The following is a 20,598-nucleotide window of genomic DNA, read 5'->3' as shown; positions in this document are numbered from 1 at the left end:
TCTCTCCGGCACTTACTGCCCAGCTCATGGATATTGAGACGGTTAGCGAAAGTGGAACCGGCTTCCCCCTCTTAGCTGAGAGGATTGCCCTCAACCCGGACTGTGAGACTTTCATCTTTCGCCGCTTTGACCGATTGAGCGCGCGCAACCTTCTACACCTTGAAAGCAAACTTGCGTATCTGGAATACAAGCTCGACAAAGCCGATGAGCAAGCATTCGGCTCTCCCGATAACGAGACATGCCGGTCGATCCGCGCATGGGAGGCCTTCGAGGAGCTCGCACAGGATCCGGCTCGACCAGAGCACAGGCGTATGCAGCTTGCCGAGCAGATTCGAGAAACGCTGAAGGAATACCGTAAGCTCTCGGGGTTCATGTCTGGGTTAATAAAAAACAACATATGCTGACTGAGTTGGCAAACTTTAGAAGAAGCTCTCCTAAGGCAAAGCCAGATTGCCGCCTTGGAACCGCCTCGCAAGCGGGCTCTCGAAGTCGCTTGTAATCAGTCTTATCAGACAGTATATGATTCAGCTGGCCAGAAGCGGAAGCGGCATATTCTCTCGGGTCTTGCAGAGAAAAGGCTCGATGAGATGAATCAGCACGATCTTGTGGCCGTGAGACGACCACCAGAAAAGGACCTTCTCTCGCGGTTTCTCCAGGACCGGTGGATGTTCAAAGTACGTAACCGTTAAGAGGTACCCACTGCCTTTACACAGCACTTCTCATTTATACGTATTGCCCAGCGCAAGACCTCTGGCAAGGATAATAGACAACGAGAATGACAGACGATACCGAATACATCAAAGAAAGCCACGTCAATTGGGTAGCGGCCGGGATTAGCACTGTGCTTGCGGCCATCTTGCTGCTCGGAGCCATTGTGGTCCTGCGAAGAACTGACGACGAGAATGCTCAACTTGGAGCCATCGCCGCTTTTACGATTCTCTTTGCCCTCAGTGTCGGGGTCCTGACAAATGCAAGACGGGCCGAGGTTTTTGCGTCGACAGCTGCGTATGCCGCTGTGCTCGTTGTCTTTGTGTCGTCGAGCTCAGGGACGGCAAGCTGTACTTGTACTACTAGCACCCCTATGCCAAATGGCTAAGGCCTTACGTTTGCAGTTCCATGCCATATGGAGCCCCAAGACGCGGGACCACAACATCCCTTCTCGATACTTCACGGCGCAAGCTATCTGAGCTGAGGAGAGCCGGGATTTAGGGTTGCTTGGGGAGGAGCCCAGCCGTACGTCACAAATGCCGCGTTTGCGCCTAACCGGTGATATTGTCTGGTAGGAACCGGTTATCACAGCCGGCTGTGTCAAGTCTGTGTACGTTGCCCAAAAATTCTGGGGTAAATCTATCATTCACCACTTTAGACCCGCCTACCTCGTCTGTCACGAATGGCAATAGGTGTCGCTATTAGATCCTAGGGAGATATGAGAATCCTGTGCTAGCCAATGACGAAATTGGAGCGGTGTGTGGGGAGCTGGATCAGGAGCAGTCAAAGGAACCAGTTCCTCGATTAGGGCTGTATTTGGGTAAGGTGCAGTTCAAGACGCAAGGTCCGGTAAGTATCCCTTGTACGTGATGAAGGGGGTCTGCGATGTCATTCGGGATACGCATGGCCGAAAAAGGGGCGGTTCTTAGAGGACATGTTGAGTTTGTTATATGAAATAGGCCAGCCGGCACTTGGTGGTTGGTCTCCGGATGTCCCGAAATGCTCTCTTGATTCCCCTTTATCCAGAAAGTGACCTGTCAAGCGCCTATCGGTTTTATTCCTGGATATGAAGTTACATTCCCCACCGATGGAGCTTGGCCAAACAGCGTCCTAGATATAGGTATGGTAATAATAAACAGGAAGCCTTGACTTGACGGCAGTTGTACTTCTGAAGTTTACCCAGGAGCATGACCCTCAACAACCGCCCTCTCTTTCACTCGGATGGTGAACTCGGCAAGACATGGGCAGAATGTAAGGTAGCCAAGCATATATTAGAAGTGATGGAGCTGTGTCAACAGTCCATATAGTACTGGTTCTGTTCCCTGGGTCTCGATTCTTGCCGTATTCTCAGTTGCTTGCGAACTTGCAGTCTTGTTGGACCTCCTGGGTTCTTGAAGCTCAAAGACGGACTTGTACCAAACTAGAAGGCAATCAGCGAGACAAGTCCAACAAAATGCAGCTCAAAGCCTTCCTTGCCGCGACGGCGGCACAGCTCGTCACGGCGCAGGAGCTCATGCGGTTTGGCTGCTCGCAGCTGACGTTCGACCGAATTGACCCCTTGGTCAACCCGGGCAGTCTGCCGTCGCCGCACATGCACCAGCTTATTGGCGGCAACTCGCTCAACGTCAGCATGCCGCCTGTCGAACACGATCCTCCGACCAAGTCCACGTGCACCAGTTGCACCTATTCCGAGGATTTCTCCAACTACTGGACGGCCAATGTTTACTTCAGGGCCCGCAATAACACCTTCAAGAAGGTTCCCCTGGTGACCAACCTGGGTCTTCGAGTCAAGGGCGGAATGACTGTCTACTAGTATGTTGAGATATTGTATTCTGAAGTCACCGTCTGACAGTCCAACCCACCAACCACCAGCATCCGAGGATACCAGTCCAGCGCCAAGGTTACGGCGTTCAAGCCGGTAGGTCACACAAGTCCCAACTACACGGCAATGAACCCCAACTGATGCTGAGGACCACAGGGCTTCCGCATGCTCGTCGGCGACCCGAACAACCGGGACGCCAGCAAGGTCCCGCCCGGACTGTGCTTCCGGTGCGAGGCGAACATGGAGCAGAACCCGTTCGGCGGCGCGCCGTGCACGGGGTCCGACACCAAGTACTTCCCCAAGTCAACATGCGGCGGCGGGTGGCGCGTGACGGTCACCTTCCCTACGTGCTGGGACGGCAAGAACGTCGACACGCCCGACCACAAGAGCCACGTCACGTACCCGGCCCGGGGCACCTTCGAGAGCGGAGGTGCCTGCCCGAGCACGCACCCGGTCAAGATCCCGCAGGTCATGTACGAGGTCATGTTCGACACGCGCCAGTTCAACAACAAGGCCGAGTGGCCGGCCGACGGGTCGCAGCCGTTCTACTGGAGCCACGGCGACAACACGGGCTACGGCATCCACGGCGACTACGTCTTTGGCTGGAAGGGCGACGCCCTGCAGCGCGCCATGGACTCCAAGTGCGCCGGCGACAACTGCAGAGCCCTCCAGCGCCAGTCTGACGCCCAGGCCATTGCTTGCACCAAGAGCCAGTTTGCTCATGAGGACATTGGCGAGAACTCTTGTAAGCATAACACTAGTAGTGGTTCAGGGGTTGACGAACACTAACAACACTTGTATAGGGCTCCCGACTCTCCCGGGCGATCCTGCTATCTTTTAAGCTGATAAAGCTTCAAGCAGTACTTAGCTCAACCTTGCCAGGGACTTAGATGTTGGGTCGATGGGGCAAGTGTGGTTATCCAAGTAGCCGGTGTTTCTCGCCTCGCTGTTTACATTAAGGAATAGTATGAGCCTATCTTCACTGTCCTATGTTTGTCAGTTCTTATCAGCCTGTCAGATACAAGTTGTTAAAGCCAAGTTTGCCGTCCTTTTGCAGGATAGAAAGTTCCCCCTTTTGGTTGAAATAGTTGTGGAATGATCTGATTGCTGTTAGCACTACTAGTAGCACAGTATATACCATTACCATTACCCCTTACGTTGGTCTTGAAGTTCACCGAATTTAGGTTTACTCGTCCAAAAACCTCGCACCTCTTCCAGTCGCTCCCACAAGTTCCAGGTTGTCCGTCACCCCGGGGATCTCGTTGCGCACCCACTCGTGTCCCCCGCAGCCGCTTGCCAGAGCTCGCCCGAATCCGCCCTGAGGGACATCGCCGTTGGTCTTCTCCCAGCCCTCCCCAAACAGATAGAGCGGATCCACCGTGCCAATCGCGATGCTGATATTCGGACCCGTCTCGTTGCGCCAGTACAATCTGGTCCCACACTCGCCACAGAAGCCACGCGCCCTGCCTTCTGTGCAATAGTAGTTCTTCAGGGTTTCTGTCGGCGTGGTCCAAGTGAAGGACGAGTAGGGCACCTTGTGGTACATGAAGAAAAGAGAAGACGTGCTCTTCCTGCACTGCGTGCATTGACACGTGCCGCTCTAAAGTCTCGTCAGTGACGGGGAAGCAGTTGAGGGGCGAGAAAGGCTTAGACAGCAACAAGTCATACACTGTCTCCGAAATCATGGTCCTTGGGGAAATCGATCCTGTATCCGAGCTTTCCGCAGAGACAGCCTCCCGTGATGCTCTTGGGGAGCGGTCCCAGATAGAAGCCCGAGTCAGGGTCGTATGCCATTATTTGAACACCACTGCCACTGCAGATTGTGATGCCTGTGATGCTTGTCAAGTTCCTTGCCTGGATCGAATATCGAATCAACCGATAACCAATGGAGCAACCTGGATTGAGGTCTGTTTGGAGTCTTTGGACTTGGGAGTGACCGTCAGGGAGTCATCTCTTGGCTTTATATCATTCTGTAAGCGCTAGCATTTCTCGGCGCAAGGTCCTGGATCCTAACCCATGATCTATCAGTGGTTCAACGCCTTTGCACCTGCAACGTTGCGTCAGAGCGGAACCTGCAGGCATCTAAGGCAAGTAAATGCTCCTGTCTCTACTAGGAAGGTGAGAGTGATTGACCCGTTCCAAGCCCGCAGCATGATGGCGACGTACGGTACTCCGTAATCTCGGGGCTTTTTGATGCCGGCGCCGGGGCGTGCAATACCTGGTGAGGACATAGGAATAACGTCAACAGGTGAAGACGCTATACCAATGTTTCCTGGCGAACCGCTAAAGAGGTTTGTGGGTTTGTGTCCGCCTGGTACTAGCCAAACATCAGCTATCCCAAACAAAGCATGAATAAGCCGCACCTAATCCCCCAAACTTATCGCGATGAGTTCTTCCGAAGTATTCTAGTCTAGAGTACAGTACACGGACGAGTCTCTGACCTCTAATCTGTATTATGGCCAACATGTCGACACGAAGAATCTCCCTCCTTTAGCGAACAACCAAAGCGCAGCAATCCCTATCGGCCCAGCCACCCACAGAACGCCCCTACTTTCAGCAAAGCCAGAGCCAAGTGCTGTCTACCTTGGTAAACCCTCGACATTTTCTCCACTTAGACACACATTCCCGCAGGCGAATAAGTGTGCAACAGCCAAATCAGCAAGCCCTTCAGAGCGCCTCAATAGCACGAAGCAAGACCTCAATCCCTCGTTCATCGACTTCGCACTCGCGATCTTCTCCTTCCCTTTCCTCCAAACCGCAGCGTAGTAGACTGGCGACATCACTCAGCACACCCAAGGGGATATAGCATCCCGTTTTCGCCCTCTCCAGACTCTCCTTTAGACGACTGGTATGCTCCCACTCCTTGGCCGCGACCTCGGCCCGTTCAATCACCCTCGAAGGAATACCGCACATCGCTGCACAGTGCATACCGAACGACCCCTCCGCAACGCCGTCTTCCAGCCGATAAAGAAAGGTAACCCGCTTTTCAGCATCGTCCACATGAATCTGCATGCGGCGCGGCCTTATCTCTGGGTGGTTCTCAAACTCGGTCGCCAAACTGTGATAGTGCGTAGCAAAGAAGCCGACACAGCCAATGTGGGACGCGACGTGGTGTAGGACGGCCTGGGCAACGGCGACGCCGTCGTACGACGAGGTGCCACGCCCGAGTTCGTCGAGGATAACGAGCGAGCGCGGCGTCGCTTCCGAGAGTATCTTCTTCGTCTCGGAGAGCTCGACAAAGAAGGTGCTCTGGGCGGCAAAGATGTTGTCGTTGGCCCCGAGGCGCGACATGATCCGGTCGACCGGGGTCAGGCGAGCTGAGGCGGCGGGCACGTAGCACCCTATCTGGGCCATTATCACTGCGATACAAGACTGGGGGGAGGCGTTAGCCAACAGGGGAATAATGGAGGGGAAGCTGCAAAAGAGCAGACTCACCATTCGAAGGATTGTCGACTTCCCCGCTGCGTTTGCGCCTGTGAGCAGGTTGATCTTCGCTTCGTCGCCGCCGAGGTTGATGTCGTTAGGGATGAAGTCAGCAACGGTGTTGACCATGCAAGGATGGCGGAGCTCCTTGAACTGCACCACGCTCCGCTCATCGTCCAGAAATACCGGGCGGCAACTGGGCACGCCCAGAGCAGAGGACGACTTGGCCAGGCTAATGAGGCAGTCCAGCTGCGATATGATGCGAATCGCCTGAAGCCAAACCTCGTAGTCAACGTCAAACCGCTTGAAGAACCTTGAAGCCACCTCCTTCTTGATTTGAGAATGAATCTCCTCTGCCTCTTGGAGCTCCCGCACTAGGTTCTCAAGGTCCTTAAAGTAGTAGCGTTTGACGGCTGCGGTCGCAGACATCTGGCGCCAGCTCGCAGGCACCTTGACGTTCTTGGGCACCTCAATCTGGTAGATCTCTTTGCCCACGTCTGTGAACTTGAGTGTCTTACACCTTAGCGCCGACTTTTGTTTCTCGAGCAATGAATGTAGTTCGTCCTTGATCCGCTCGAGCTCGTCTTGGCTGCTATCAAAGTCCTCTTCGATGCCCTTCTCGGGAACCAGCACCCTCTCATCGCGAGCTTTCTTCCTGTCGAACGCTGTCTCCCAGTAACTCAAAGGCTCCTTGAGATTAGGCATCGCCGCGATGAGCCTGTCCACTAGCCCGTTGCCGCCGCCGAACGCACCGAGAAGGCCCATTGTGTAGTCGATTTGTTCAAATCCTTCGAGGACCCGGACAAAGTCATCGGGCCTGCAAGCGCCAGCGTGGATACGGGAGATTAGCCGCTCGAGATCGGGCATCTTTGCCATCTGGGATGAGAACTGCTGGAGAATGCCCCTGTCCGCATTCAGCATGTCCACCGCATCAAGCCTCTCGTTAATCTTCTGGACATTGCACAGAGGGTGGCACACCCATTGCCGGAAGAGGCGCTTCCCAAACGGCGTCATGCACCTGTTGAGAAGACTGAAGAGTGTGCCCTCAGGGCCGCCGTTGGCAGAGTTGGCGAAAATTTCCAGGTTGATGAGGGTTTGGCCGTCCAGAATCAGTGTGCCATTCCGATGAATAGGGTTGTACCGCTCAAAGTTTCCTTGGGACAAAAGGTTCTGGTCTAGCTTGAGGACACGGAGGTAATGGGTCAGCCCTCCCAGGGCGGACATGGCTAGGTCCTTTTCCTTGACTTCTTTGAGCTTTTCTGGCCAGGACTCTTCTCCACCTTCCCGCTTGAAATAGTCGCTGCAATCCAGTTCACGCCTTGTGCGGTCGGCATCCCAGAACTCGGTTCCCGGCTTTAGGTAGTTCCAGATAGTAGTAGGTCCGGTGTTGTTCTTCAAGATACGCAGGGCCTTGGTTGACAGACGTGATTTCTCCAAAAGCAACTCGCGAGGTGATGTCTGCGCGACGAACGTCTCAAACTTTGTCAAATCGACATCGTCCTCGAACTCGGAGATGAAGAACTGGCCGGTAGCTGCGTCGACAAAGGCAATGCCAAATGCGGGCTTGCCATCCACAACAGACTCTTTGACGGCTGCACAATACGTGGCCATGTCGTCCTGCAGCATGCTCCCGTCAACAAGGGTACCGCCGGTCAGAATGCATGTGAGTTCCCTGCGGATGATCTTGTCGGCCTTGCTCGCCTTGCTGTCACGCTCGCGCATCTCTTTTCCCAGTGCGGACTCCATCTGGTCAACCCGAGCGACTTTGAAGCCCTTGGCCACGAACTGGTTGACCCACATGTCCAGCGAAGACTCCGGGACGCCAACCATCCGCATATTGACGCGGTCGGTGAGCTTGAGGTCGAACAGCTGATGTCCAATTGTTGCGTCGTTCTCGTACAGCTCGTAGAACTTGCCCTTTTTGAAGAAGACAACGGTATCCCAGAGGTTCCTTTTGATCTCCCAGTACTGCTTCTCAAAGGCAGAGAATCCTTTCCAAGCTGCCGGTGGGATATAGATGGAGCCTGGGTCGAAATCTGGGTGCCCAGGAGGGTTCTTATTGCCATCCAGGATGTTGGCCAGCCACGGATACCTCTCTTCAGGCTCCCTGGTGTGAGGCTTCGGCTTCGGCTTCGGGCCTGAGGGCTTCTTAGTAGGGTTGGGCGCCCGGGACGAAGGCTCGCTTGGCTGAACGTCATCCGGATTGTATTTCCACTTTTGGGCGGTCGAGGTTGACGGCGGAATGTCCTCCATCATCTCATCCTCGTCCGCTAGTGGGGAACGTGCATCATCTGGAGATGAGGAGACGTTTGACTTCTTGCGTGGGCCTGTTGATTGCGGGGCAGGCCGCTTTCTTTTCTTCGACCGGGAAGGCGCATCTGATTCATCGGAAACAACGAAATTATCTACATCATCTAAGAGAATTGTCAGCGAAGAATCACTTCAAAGTTATGGGCAACGCTTTACCATCGTCGGCTTCGTCAAAGTCGTTGGCCTGCGCCTCATAGTTGTCCTCGTCCTCCTCATCCGCGATTGCGGGACGGGAACGTCTTTGTCTGGCTTTCCTGGCATTCAAGACGGCAAAGACACCATCGTCGTCTTCATCGGATGACTCGGCGTAGTTTATGGCTTTTTTTGCCTACAGAATGGGCGTTAGACCGTGGAAGAAGAGGGGCGTGCTGGGAACTCTACCTTGCGCGACGGGCTGCTATGCAGGCTTGCTTTCTGCTTCTCCAGGATCTCAGCAGGTGAAGTCGACGATGGAAGGTTGACGCTAAGCACCTTGGCATTGCTCTCATCTCTGTTCTCCTGCGAGCTCGAGGGCTCAATTGCATCGCTGCTGGCAATGGGCGTGACGGTGGTGGTGCGTCTGGATATGAGCATCGAATTGGACCGAGTTGTCTCTTTCAAGCATTGTGAAGAGTCCCCATTTTGTTCCTTCTTGCTGTTGGGCGTTTGTTTGGTAGATGGCGAGGGGCTCGGCCCACCAGTATTCCCGGCGGCAGCTGTCCTAGAGAAGAAGCCGAGGATGCTCTGTTGCTTGCCCGTCGAGGGCGCCTGGCCGGCCTTTTTCGCTGCGGACGGCGTCCTCGCTGGAGTACGAGCCGCTGCGGTCGACTTTTCTCCCATTTTGTCAAAGTCTTGTTTGTTTGGGGGATATTGATGAGAAGACTGAATGATATGTAACTGAGGAAGAAGGGGGAGATCCGGGCCCTTCCTCTCTCTCTAAGTGGGACGCGAAGAAACGCGAGGTTCCAGGAAGTCGCGTCCGCGTTGAGCTAGTTTAGCGTTCATAGGCGCGCCCGCCCCAGACTAGCTTATGTACTGTACAGTACAGTACAATACAAGTATAGTACGATCGGAATGAAAAAGTTACCACTAGTACTCCGTAATTACCCAGGTCTCATTTACAGCGCGCCCAGTCCGAAACGGTCGTTAAACAGGCCTAACGTTACATTTCGTGAAGCTCTCAATTCCGAAACCAGGAACCTCAAGCTGGTATCCATTGATTTCGCAATAATACACGAAAGTAGTTTCACCAGAACCAAAGAAATGAAGGGTTACCGTCTAACTCAGGATTTCACCCGACAGTGATTCCGCACATCTGTACTGTATACATACCATACAAGGTGGGCCGTTTTCAGGAGGCCAAGATGCGGGGCGTGTACGGTACCCAACATGGTCCCCAACTCACCAATGTAAGCAGGAGGTGCAATGTGCAGAAGGGAGTGAAGCCTAGAGTGAAGTCGTTCCGGCCATGAAATGAGTATGTACATAGCTAATTTCACCATGTGTGATATCTTAACGGCAATAGCACGTGGCAATGGCACGCCTGAAAGCCGAGCCAACCACGGGAGCACGGCAAGTCAACGGGCAAGAGCACTCCAATGGATGTCACGCTTTTCTACCTCGGGGGTTTACGCACCATGGGAGTCAGCAGAAATCAACGAAGCCGCTCAAACCGAAACCTGCTATAAATGTGCCTTAGCAGTCACGGCAAGATAATGCAGTCTCGATGATCTCTCATCACCACTACCTGGCGTGAGCGGACAGAGCGCCCCGGCCTGGGCTCCGACACGAGGGATCCGCTTCTCCGCTGCTCCGTGACTAAATTCGCGACGACGGCTGCGAGGCGCTGATGCTAGATAGGCAAAATACCTCCGAGGCTACCCAGTTTGGTCAAATATCGATTGGTAGTGGCCAAGGCGGGAGAAACGGCAAGCTTTCACAGGGCACGGTTAAATCCTCTTGTGGACGACACCAGCATTCCACAGCGGCGTTGGCCCAGCCGGCAGCGATGGGAATTGGGATATATGTAACACCCTAGTATGCGGACCCTGTGATGCCGATGTCGAGTTCAACCTCGACCAAAAAAGCTTTTGGAGCTGCTAAAACCGGTCGAGTTGTTTCAAAAGCGGGCAGCAATGCCTTGGTTTCGCCTCGCCCTCGGTGTCGACGGTATTCTGTGTCGACTATCAGTCCCTGGCACCTGCAGCAGGCACAAAAGGGGGGTTATTGGGGGGCTTTTTCTAGGCGCTCGCTTCCACCTGGCAGCCCTGTCATGGTCAGCTGCCACCTGCCCGAGCGCCATTGCGTATTCAAGTTTCCTCTCCAGCACACGGCAAAGCTCCCCGCAAACATAACGCAAAAAGGCGGGGATTGTGATTGAGTGGCTGCGAAAAGGGCACAACCTAACGGGTGCGCGCCTGCGCAATGGATGTCGACTCCAAGGATCGGGCCGAGGCTGCTGCGCCTGCAGCTGAGGGCGTTCGCGACTCGCCTAGGGATCAGAACAGCCGCAGGGCAGCCGCTTGCCTGGTGTGTAGGCGGTCCAAGATCAAATGTGAGAAGGGCCGCGCTCAGAATGACGACCGCTGTCATCGCTGCCTCCAATTGGGTGTCCAGTGCGTCCGGCCCGACTTTCACGTTGGCCGCCGCAAAGGTGTCAAAAAGTCAGATCCTACAACTCCCTTCTTTAACCACCGAACGGAGCCCATTGCTAACCCTGCTCGCAGCAAGCGCACAGGGTTGGAAAAGGCGTTGCATCAGGTGGAGCAGGCCCTACGACGGACCGGGGGAAGCGGGCATGGCACCGACGGCGCCAAACTCGTCTCGGAGCTCAAGGCCCTGCTCGGGTCCGCGCCGAATGGCGGTCTAGCGGCAGCCAATCGCGACCAGTCCGGCGCCGGGACTGCCGAGCCCCGGCGGGCCTCAAAGCAGAGCGACATCCTGCTGCCCGATGTGTCCTCGGACGCCGGCGATAGCTCTGCGTCTGATCAAGACATCATCAGTATGCCGCAGGAGTCAACGCCTTCCCAGGGCCATGTTGCCGAGGAAAGCCTTGCCGTCGACGATGCCGAGAATCCGCTCCAGCTTCTGGCCCGAGCTTCCGACCTGCATGTTTCACCCAAAGCGGGAAACGACTCCCTGGCCACTGAGTCCGTGGCGCCCCAACGATCCCGCCAGAGCAAGCAGAACGAGAACATATCAGAAGTAGAAAAGTTCTTCAGATTCACCCAATTCAGCCTCGACATTGGGCCCGATCTAGATCCAATCGATCTGGGGCTGATGACACTCGAAGAAGCTGACACCCTCTTCGCCTTGTGAGTATCATATTATGTTATGACCCCCTCCCCTGGCCAAGCCTGACCGCATCAAAGCTTCCATCACAGCCTCGCCCATACCCGCTGGGGTCTTGACCCTGTCCTCTACACGGCCGCCTTCACGCGGTCACGCTCCGCCTTCCTCTTCACCTCGATCGCGGCCGCTGCTGCACTCTTCATGCCGACAGCAGCCGCGCTCTCGCGGCGCCTCTCCAACCACTGCAAGACACTCGTCAATCGCATCATGGTGGACCGCTACCGCTCCGTCGAGATAGTACTCGCTTTCATGGTTAATGTCCCCTGGATGTTCCCCGGTAAGCACAGCACAGACGACGAGACGTGTTGGTATGTCTCCATGGCCAGTACCATGGCGCTCGACCTGTCGCTGCACAAGATTCTGGTGCCGGTCGCTTCGCTTAGGGACGGCCCCGGACATAGGAACGGCCCTCCTAGCGGCGGTGGGATTGCCCGCGCAGATTGTATTGATCCCAAGGTGGCCTTGTCCCTGGACGGATTTGGCGACGTGGATCCCACCTCAGAACTTGGGCTGAGATTGTTGAGGAGACGGGAGAGATGCTGGATTGCATTGTTTGTGTTAGAACGAGGGTATGCGCTCCTTAGGTTTCGCGCCCTGGAGGGAAGTAGTGAGCTGACATTGATTCAGAATGTGCTTGGCACGCGGGCGCGCTTATACCGTCCCTGTCACCCCTATTCTAAGGGGTTGCGATCAGTGGCATTTGTCCAACATTGCCGATACCATGGACGGACATCTGGTATCTATGGCAGTGTTAAGAAGGGACTTGGTAGGTTAGTGGGCAGAAGGTGTGATACAGACTTCTGACCAAGTTCAGGACGACCTCTTCGCCTCCATCCGGGCGCTCTGCGACAGATCCATAGACGGCCGAGCAGACGGCTCTATCGTTGCCGGGACGTACGTATTGGTTTACCATCCGCTTCCCTAGTCTTCTCTAACGCGCATCGCAGAATCCAGATGACTGTGGAGAAATTCTTTGACGAATGGCATGCGAAATGGGGCATCTCCATTGGCAGCGGCCCTCGTAAGTCCAGCCCATTTTGAGAGAGAATAGGGGCCAGCAGGATTGACCCGGGTCAGAGCATCGACTACCACCGTACGTGCAAATTCTTGTCACGCACACACGCCTGTCGATCTACAGTAGCGTCATCAACCACCCAACCGCCCCGACCGAGGTGCGCCACTTCTTTCACGCCGCAGGCCTGTCTTCGGCACTCAACGTCATGCGCGCGGCGATTCAGGGCGAGGGTCAACTCTCAAGCATGCCAAATAACACGGCAATCATGATATCGTTTGCAGCCTGCTTTGCCCTGCGGCTAAGCGGCCAGTTCGCGGGCAGCTCTAACCTAGCACCCAGTGTCCGAACGCTGATCGAAGAAACCGCAGAGGTCTTGGAGCGCATCGGGTCAGCCACAGAGCACCGCAATGGTATGTCGACGTTATACGGCAAGTATCTAAAGTACATCGTCAAAAAGGCGGCAGCGTTGCTGCCTTCGTCTACAGAGACCGCTCCAAGATCCCGCGGAGGGGCGAAACCAGGCCTCTCGCAACCATCAGCCACACCTAGTTATTCCCGAAATAACAACTCCCGAGCCAGCTTCGGCATGGCAGACGCAATCCCCACAAACCCATCTGGATCCGGTTTTCTGGAGCCGCGTCTCTGGTCAGAGCCGATCCAGTTTTCATCCATGTCCGACGATCAGATTGTCGAAGCCCTCAGCAGGGTTAACAACGAGTTTGACCCGGCTTTGAGCATGTATCCCTGGGACGACGCTGCCGCACTGGACTGGCTCAATTGGTCCAATCTACCCGAGTTTGGCACTTGAATCTAGAACCCGGATGTCACACCGTCGCACGTGCTGGAGACGAGGCAGAAATGTTTACGAGTTGCTGCAGCTTTTCCATGAATACAAATGTCAATACGGTGTGTGGTCTGTCTCCCAGTCAGCCGATCATCGCGATGAGGGAAAAGAAGCCGGCGTACGTCAGTCTGAGCCAAGCGGGCGTCCACCCTTTCATGAGGAATCCGGGTCCTTCTTTGCTCAGTCCATCACGGACGACGTGCAGCACCTACAAGAAGGCCCAAGAACCAGATTAGCAGGGAAAATTGACCACTTTGAGGGGTCACATACACTTGATCCCTTGGACGCGCTTTGTATCCTACTCTTGAGGACGTCAGCCGGCGCGCAGGCCGTCGTGGCTACTGTTCCAGCAAAGAGCGAAGCCAGCGCGTGGGTTCGGATGTCGTCGCGGAGCTGGGTGCGCGACAGGAGGATTCGCTTCGCCGCAGAGTAACTGTAGCAACAGGTCAGTTCCAAACCTGGCCACTTTGCGCAAGCCAGGAGTCGGTGTCCACTTACGGCGCAATCTGCGAGATGTCTATCCACAGCATTGATGAGCTCTCTCTCTTGTTGCGTCTCACTCTGGGGTTTCTTACTCATGAGCACACTTCTGACAACGTTGGCAGACAGCCCCCTCCCGAAAACCCTCAATCCTTCTTCCTCGGTGATTCGACACAAGGCGGTTATGGCGTCTGAGTAACGGAATCGCTCTGCACTCGGTTTAGCCGCATCGGCACACATCCGGACGAGGACGACCTGGTTCAAACGGTCAGCGCATTCGAGAAGGACATCCCGTACGCGCATAGCAAGCTCACCTCTGTCGGATTCCCAACCATACCCGCCAACCCTCCCGCTACGCCGGCGCAAACTATGGTAGAAGTGGTGGACAACTTGGGGTTTCCCGTCCTTTGTTGTAGTTGACGAGAGAGAATGCTGTACAGACCGAATCTGGCGGTCGAGTATGTGGATTGTCGGAGAATCGAGGCGGAGAGACCAGACCAGAGGGAGATGATGCCTACCGGTGGCAACAACAGCAGGTTAGCTGGTTAACCGCTGTCGAGGGCAGTTTCCCTTGAGTTTATTGGCCTTACCGTCTCGTGTGGCGAACTTGTATAGAGTCGAAAGCATGGGTGCGCGTGTCTGGAGCACTTGCATTCGGCTAGGTGGTGTCAGTCTCGGGGCGCGTCTGACGGTTTCGCATCATACTGACGTACTATTTCGTGAGATCTAACGGGTGTGCTGGAGCAAATATGTTAGGAACATGGCATGTTCTGTGGATATTATGCTCGGCATTCTTCTGCCGCTGGAGATCGGAGCAGAGGTATCAACTTACTGAAGCACACTGCCATGGACGCCGCTGCTCCGCTGCAGGACGATTTCGGCGACCGTCAGAACAGGAACTGCAACAGGAGCCCAGGCAGAGAACTCACCCAAGCCAAAACGGCTGCTTGGATTGCTTCTGTCCGGCCATTGCCCTGACCAGTCCCTGTTTGCGCAGAGGGCAAGGCGATCTTCACCAACAGAACTTTTGGATAGGGATAGCGTTAAAGTATTACTGTCAATGTATTATGCATTGCACGCATCCACATCTGCCACAGATAGATTACAAGCGACCCCCAAAGTGAATCTCCAGTAACCCGGGGAATCAGAACCCTAAATGCCTTGTATACCTAGGTAGGCTCGCGATAGGCGATAGCTCCCCATATCTGGTCACCGCTCGACCCTGCCGGAGCCGCAGGAGAAGAATATGGCCGAAGAGTAGCTGGGGCCGCAACATGCGGGACGATATAACCGTTCCAGCGGGTCCGCAGCTACTTGTAAGCACATGCACGTGCAGGTATCCGGCGTATTGAATACTGGGCTGCCAGGAGCTAGATACCAAAGTTGTTGGTTGATTTTCCGTCACTCACCCAAACTCAGGGGGGGCGCAACTTGGAAACGTTGTAGAAAACCAGCCATGGCCGTCTTGGAGAGATACAGTCCTGAGTTAGCGCCGGTATAAGTACTGAAGCAGTACCTAGGCAATTATAGGCTCTTGTGCTCTTAATCCCCTAACATGATCCAAATCACGCCCGATCTTAGCAAACTCCAATGTGTTTGAGAGACAGATCGCGGGCGCCACCCCTGACAGCGGAGGCCGGAGGTTGGGGTACTTTGATGGGGCACCAACAGCCCACTTCCTCGGTTGAATTTCTAGCGCCGATGTTGCCCCGTCGGGCCTGTTTACCCCACTGACAAGGAGGCGTTGTGCGGGATTGGACAGGGGCAGCTCAGGAGGGTTACAGAGGGGTCCTCTCGCGTGCCGATCCTGATGAACACCGATCTCAATTGCAAGATGATGTGATCTCATGCTGTTCTGCCGGCGACGCAGACCAATTGAAGACAAGGCAGCTAGGCCTGATGTGATTTTTACTGTCTTCAACATTCTTCTCTTCTACCTTCTTGTGATGTGAATTGGAATAAATCGCTGTCGTCGGAGAGGAAAAGAATTATTGGTAGAGGCAGAAAAGGAGAAACGAGACATGTCCAAACTGTCGCCCTCGCTCAAGGCGCTCATCAACGCGCCCTTCGCTCGCCCCGGCCAAGCACCGGCCCCACGACACATCCGTGACATCTACACCCGCATTGCGCGCGAGGCAAGAGAGCGGCAATATGGCGAGCGTCCGTGGGTGACGCTCTCAGTGAGTCTTCCCCTTCACCCAACCCTCCAATCGTGAAAAGCATACCTCTAACCACCCCTTGATGGAACCAAAATAAAAAAAAAAGGCAGCAGCAACTTTTACCCTCAACTCACCCGAGTCCCTCCTCAACCTCCACCAAATCGCCTCCTCCTCCTCCTCCTCCTCCTCCTCCTCCAACCCTTCTCTAACCCCATTATCAACCGCCGAACTGATCCGGGAAATCGGTCTAAAATGCATCTCCTTCAACGGCATCCCACGGACCATCAACTGCCTAGGCGCCTTCAAGGCCGGGATCGCGGCTGAGCCCTGGGCGGCCGACCTCGCGACGACCTCATCACGGGAACTGACGCCGGACAACCTGCCCGCCGTCGCCCGCCGGGGGCGCGAGCTCTGGCGGAGCATCTACACGCCGTTTGACGAGAAGCTCGAGGCCAAGCTGGCCGAGTCGCACCCGGACCTGCCCGTGCACATCCTGGGCAGCCACTACGGCCCGCTGCTGGGCGATCCCGAAGGAGGAGCAGCGGGAGATCGTAAGGGGCTGGCCAGCGTCGGCAGGAACCTGACGAGCGTCGTGGCCATTGCCTGCTTGCGCGCCCAGACCGGGGTCGGGCCGCAGGTTCTGTCTCATGTGTTTGGGTTGCGGAAGGGGGTTGAGCAGGGGACGCATTGGCACGAGTTCGGTTCGGAAAAGGGTGAGGCGGAGGGGGTGGAGAGGTTGGCGACGGACGAGGGGTGCGAGTGGCTCCTGAGGAGTGTGGACGACATTGCCGCGGCGATTGGGGGGGGTTTTGCCAGCTGGGAAGGGAAGAGGGAGGCGAAGTTGTAGATGAGGCGATACGTAAGGTCAGGGGTTGGTGTAAATGTCGTACTATTATGTACATAGATGCTAATAGAAGTAGGTAGGTATGCAGCAGAAGGCCAAAGTCTATATGGTAAATCCCGCTTATTCCATCATCTTCAAGTCCTCGGCCACTGCAAACGTGGCATCTGTCTTGCTCCTTACTTCCTCCACATCTACTCCCGGCGCGACCTCGGTAAGTGTCAGGGTCCCGCGTTTGCGATCGACTTGGAAAACGCACTGTAGATCATGAATTGTCAGCCCATCTCTTCTTGGCACCCGGCCCTGGATCAGGGAGGGTCACGTACCAAGTCGGTGATGATGGTGCTCACTACCCTTGCCCCTGTCAGGGGCAGGCTGCAGTTTTGCACAATCTTGGATGTCCCGTCCTTGGCAACATGCTCCGTCGCTACGACGATCTTGGTGTTATCCGGATTCGACACAAGGTCCATCGCGCCGCCCATGCCCTTGAACACTTTCCCGGGGATCATGTAGTTGGCCAGGTCGCCTGCCGCGCTGACTTGCAGCGCTCCTAGAATGGACACATCGACATGGCCACCCCGGATCATGGCGAAGGATTCGGACGAGTCAAATGTCGATGCCCCAGGAATGAGCGTCGTGGTTTCTTTGCCAGCGTTGATGATGTCCCTGTTAAATACTGACAGTTAGAGTTTGCACAGGTAGCAACTTCGAGAAAAGAGAATCTCACGGGTCGACTTGGTCAGGAAGTGGGTAGTCGCCCATCCCGAGAATCCCGTTTTCGGATTGGATCCAGACATGCTGCCCGGGTGGCAGGAACGAGGGGGCTAGTGTGGGAATTCCTGGGGAGAGAGGAAAGAGTCAGCCTGGCATGCTTGTCTCCTCCAAGACAACCTTGCTTCACGTCCAACTCACCAACTCCCAGATTAACATAAAAACCGTCTTTCAACTCCTTGGCTGCACGCTTCGCAATTCGGTCCCTTCGTAACTGCGCATCCCCCTTAGTAGATTTTGAGCCGTCACCTTTCTCAGCCGACCGCGTCTTTAGAATCTCAACTAGCGGTGCTTCTGTCGCCGGCACGATCCGGTCGATGAAGATTCCCGGCAGATCGACATCGTTGGGGTCGATTTCTCCCACCTCAACGATATTCTCGGCCTCGACAATGGACAGCTTGGCTGCCTTCGCCATCAGCGGCGCGAATGACTTGGCGGTATATCTGGACTGGTTTAGCAGTGAGCCAGACAAGGCAATCAAGTAGCTGCTTACCGGAACACGCAGTTTCCTGCCTTGTCCACCTTCCAGGCACGGAGAATGGCGACATCACCAGGCAGCGCCGTCTCCATGAGGAAGGGTTTACCGTTGAATATCCTCGTTTCTCGAGGCTTTCCGTACTCTACCACGTTCCCATTCGCGTCGAACCGAGCAGGGATTGCGCCGTCTTGGACAAGAGTATCTATGGTTCTCGTCAGAATTCGTTCTCCAGACGACGGTGACAGCTAGGGAAGCTTACGCCCGCCAGTAGGGGTAAAAAACGCGGGGATGCCGCTCCCTGCAGCTCGTATCCTCTCCGCAAGTGTTCCCTGAGGACAAAGCTCCACGGCAATCTTGCCAGTCAGGTACTGCCGCTCCAAGATTTTGTTAGAGCCCAAGTATGACATGATCATGCGGTCGACCTGGCCATTCTCCGTCAGGAGAGCTAACCCGCCGCGTCCTTCAGCCCCCGCATTGTTGGACACAGCAGTGAGTGAGTGGAGCGACTCGGGGCCCCGTCGGCGGAGTGCTGCAATCAGTGTAGCTGTTAAGGGCGTGTCAGTCCAGTGTAATTCTCCAGAGAAAGCCACACGGAAACTCGTTTGAGAGCTTACATGCGACACCACAGAGACCAAATCCGGAACTCAAAAGCACAGAACCGCTCTTGATGTCGGCCACGGCGTCGTCGGCACTTTCCCAGAGCTTCGAGCGCCCCCGATTGACTTCGGGCGTCGAGGCTGACCTCCAATTCCTTGACGATGAGAAGCTCCGACTGCCAGGGACTTCTAACCAGAATTGTGTCGAGACCCTCAGGGTCCTCGATGCACTGCTCACACCAACGCTCTGCCGGACACATGACTGCCTCCTCAGAACAGGCGCCGTCCGCCGCAACACGCGCGCCACGCCAGCCATCTTCTAAGAATCACAATAGAGTTCAGGTTGCCTCAAGTCACAGAGCACCATGCAATTGGAAAGATGCTTCTCGCTGTCCTTACAGCGCCAATTAGGGAATGCACGTGGCTTCATGCCTATCCGTATCTACAACGGTCCTAGTTCTGCCGCCGAGGTTGATGAGCGCCAAGACTTCTATACGTCACTGAGGAGCTCCCCTGCCGGCATCCAGATCTTGGCTCCGGCCATGCGTCGATCAGCCGAGCGCGGCACCAGCTTCGGCAAGCGGCAGACATCCACAGTTTCGGGATCGATTTTGTGGCTGCTGCACGCCTGCAGGTTTGCTTGACAGCATGTGAATACTCCAGAACGTTTGCCAAGAGAACCTGCAGAGTCCGTTCCGCGACCTCTTCTGGGGTCCAGGAGATCAGCGTCAGGTATCTGTACCTAGGGTAAAAATATAAGATCAAGGTGGTCATAAAAGAAACTTCAAAAATGAAGCTAACATGATCCGATCCAGGTTCGAACTGGAGACCTTCAGTGTGTTAGACTGACGTGATAACCAACTACACCATCGGACCCTGTTGGTGGACTGTAGAGCACAAACTGCTCTAAGATTGCTCCACTTGGAAGCGTGGATCTACTGTGGGTGGCGACGGCGTCAAAGGCCTTGCCCTGTGTACTGTGTGAAGCCATTCCGTTTCCTCAATACATGTTCATCGCAAAGGCTGTTCTTTTCTTCAGATGAACCTATGTACGGGTACTATACTGTGCAATGTCAACTTTCCTACCTATGATCATCTCCGTATTGTTGATACCAGCGGTCCTGGCTCTACATTTCTGGCTGTCTACGAAGTATTCTAGTCTTTTTCAGGACACGGTCCGATGATATCCACAGGCCCGCCGATGGCACGGGCCCGATGCGTCACCTTGTCTCGGCATCGGTCCGGGCCAAGGTGCCCCACCACGGCCGCCACTAACAAACCAATCGGTGGCATTCGCTAAAGCGGTCGAGGCGGCCACCGGCCCGCCAACAGCCAGATCAACCCATCTTCTTGGACCGCGACGCTGCAGAATTGCAACGGCCGCTGCACGGGGCCGCAAATTGACAGAGCCAGCCTACAGTAAAACTCTCATCCATCCTCATTAACACCGGTCAGAAACAATGTTCTTGTTTCGTTTGCGACTCGCTCGGCCAGGCTCCGGACGACGGTCGATGAGCTGCAACCAATTCCATGCAGCCGCCTATTGATAGTTGATAGAACGATCTTTTCCAATCACCTCTCCGTGGAATACTTATATCGCTTGATGATCGACGGAAAATCTTGCACATCATCCGCTCATTCTCTCATCAAGCAACCGGCTGAGCCTGCTCTGGTGCCCTCTGGGCAATATCTCTTGTCTTGGCCTGATCAATGTGATCATTACTATCCTTCGCCGGCTCCTGCCACTCCTACATTCCACTGTCTACACAATATACTCGTTTTATGCTACTGGGATTATCACCATCATCACTCCTTTCGGCC

At 55.0% G+C, this 20,598-nt stretch overlaps 8 protein-coding genes and 1 non-coding gene across 9 annotated transcripts; 4 read left to right on the top strand and 5 right to left on the bottom strand.

The window, feature by feature from the left end:
* Positions 1-26: 26 nt before the first annotated feature.
* N656DRAFT_790301 (uncharacterized protein) lies at positions 27-1,187 on the top strand (the record flags this gene model as incomplete). The annotated part of the gene is made up of 4 exons (XM_064816873.1): positions 27-354; positions 424-674; positions 767-1,030; positions 1,113-1,187. 4 exons carry the CDS (start codon positions 27-29, stop codon positions 1,185-1,187), a joined length of 918 nt encoding a protein of 305 aa, XP_064669246.1.
* A 700-nt stretch (positions 1,188-1,887) lies between these two features.
* N656DRAFT_780401 (uncharacterized protein) lies at positions 1,888-3,630 on the top strand. The gene is made up of 4 exons (XM_064815366.1): positions 1,888-2,520; positions 2,581-2,626; positions 2,687-3,275; positions 3,334-3,630. The coding sequence occupies exons 1-4, from the start codon at positions 2,162-2,164 to the stop codon at positions 3,369-3,371; spliced, it is 1,032 nt and encodes a 343-aa protein (XP_064669245.1). The 5' UTR covers positions 1,888-2,161; the 3' UTR covers positions 3,372-3,630.
* Positions 3,431-4,638, bottom strand: N656DRAFT_780400 (glutathione-dependent formaldehyde-activating GFA). Its single transcript, XM_064815365.1, has 3 exons — positions 4,199-4,638; positions 3,688-4,130; positions 3,431-3,630 (listed from the first exon to the last, which is right to left on the bottom strand). The coding sequence occupies exons 1-2, from the start codon at positions 4,322-4,324 to the stop codon at positions 3,717-3,719; spliced, it is 540 nt and encodes a 179-aa protein (XP_064669244.1). The 5' UTR covers positions 4,325-4,638; the 3' UTR covers positions 3,431-3,630; positions 3,688-3,716.
* A 559-nt stretch (positions 4,639-5,197) lies between these two features.
* Positions 5,198-9,082, bottom strand: N656DRAFT_711098 (DNA mismatch repair protein Msh6; the record flags this gene model as incomplete). The annotated part of the gene is made up of 4 exons (XM_064811726.1): positions 5,198-5,902; positions 5,966-8,367; positions 8,420-8,591; positions 8,645-9,082. 4 exons carry the CDS (start codon positions 9,080-9,082, stop codon positions 5,198-5,200), a joined length of 3,717 nt encoding a protein of 1,238 aa, XP_064669243.1.
* A 1,584-nt stretch (positions 9,083-10,666) lies between these two features.
* N656DRAFT_711355 (uncharacterized protein) lies at positions 10,667-13,416 on the top strand (the record flags this gene model as incomplete). Its single annotated transcript, XM_064811742.1, has 7 exons — positions 10,667-10,905; positions 10,969-11,556; positions 11,614-12,162; positions 12,221-12,359; positions 12,408-12,487; positions 12,541-12,614; positions 12,671-13,416. The coding sequence occupies 7 exons, from the start codon at positions 10,667-10,669 to the stop codon at positions 13,414-13,416; spliced, it is 2,415 nt and encodes an 804-aa protein (XP_064669242.1).
* A 118-nt stretch (positions 13,417-13,534) lies between these two features.
* Positions 13,535-14,902, bottom strand: N656DRAFT_711158 (mitochondrial carrier; the record flags this gene model as incomplete). Its single annotated transcript, XM_064811731.1, has 9 exons — positions 13,535-13,660; positions 13,723-13,885; positions 13,951-13,969; positions 14,028-14,187; positions 14,247-14,446; positions 14,523-14,590; positions 14,646-14,670; positions 14,765-14,796; positions 14,862-14,902. 9 exons carry the CDS (start codon positions 14,900-14,902, stop codon positions 13,535-13,537), a joined length of 834 nt encoding a protein of 277 aa, XP_064669241.1.
* An 867-nt stretch (positions 14,903-15,769) lies between these two features.
* N656DRAFT_733577 (uncharacterized protein) lies at positions 15,770-17,036 on the top strand. The gene is made up of 2 exons (XM_064812684.1): positions 15,770-16,112; positions 16,198-17,036. Exons 1-2 carry the CDS (start codon positions 15,954-15,956, stop codon positions 16,936-16,938), a joined length of 900 nt encoding a protein of 299 aa, XP_064669240.1. The 5' UTR covers positions 15,770-15,953; the 3' UTR covers positions 16,939-17,036.
* On the bottom strand, positions 16,785-19,320 carry N656DRAFT_147161 (3-oxoacid CoA-transferase). The gene is made up of 7 exons (XM_064808651.1): positions 18,796-19,320; positions 18,441-18,725; positions 18,197-18,383; positions 17,845-18,146; positions 17,660-17,771; positions 17,259-17,598; positions 16,785-17,190 (listed from the first exon to the last, which is right to left on the bottom strand). Exons 1-7 carry the CDS (start codon positions 19,091-19,093, stop codon positions 17,056-17,058), a joined length of 1,659 nt encoding a protein of 552 aa, XP_064669239.1. The 5' UTR covers positions 19,094-19,320; the 3' UTR covers positions 16,785-17,055.
* Positions 19,321-19,579: 259 nt separating this feature from the next.
* Positions 19,580-19,653, bottom strand: N656DRAFT_t85. Its single transcript has one exon. It is a non-coding gene; the product is annotated as a tRNA-Val (tRNA).
* Positions 19,654-20,598: the final 945 nt, after the last annotated feature.

This window comes from Canariomyces notabilis (assembly GCF_033297395.1).
Source record: "Canariomyces notabilis strain CBS 508.74 unplaced genomic scaffold N656scaffold_14, whole genome shotgun sequence".
Classification (NCBI taxonomy): domain Eukaryota; kingdom Fungi; phylum Ascomycota; class Sordariomycetes; order Sordariales; family Chaetomiaceae; genus Canariomyces; species Canariomyces notabilis.
Note: the sequence above shows the minus strand (reverse complement) of the source record. Positions and strands in the feature narration are given on the sequence as shown.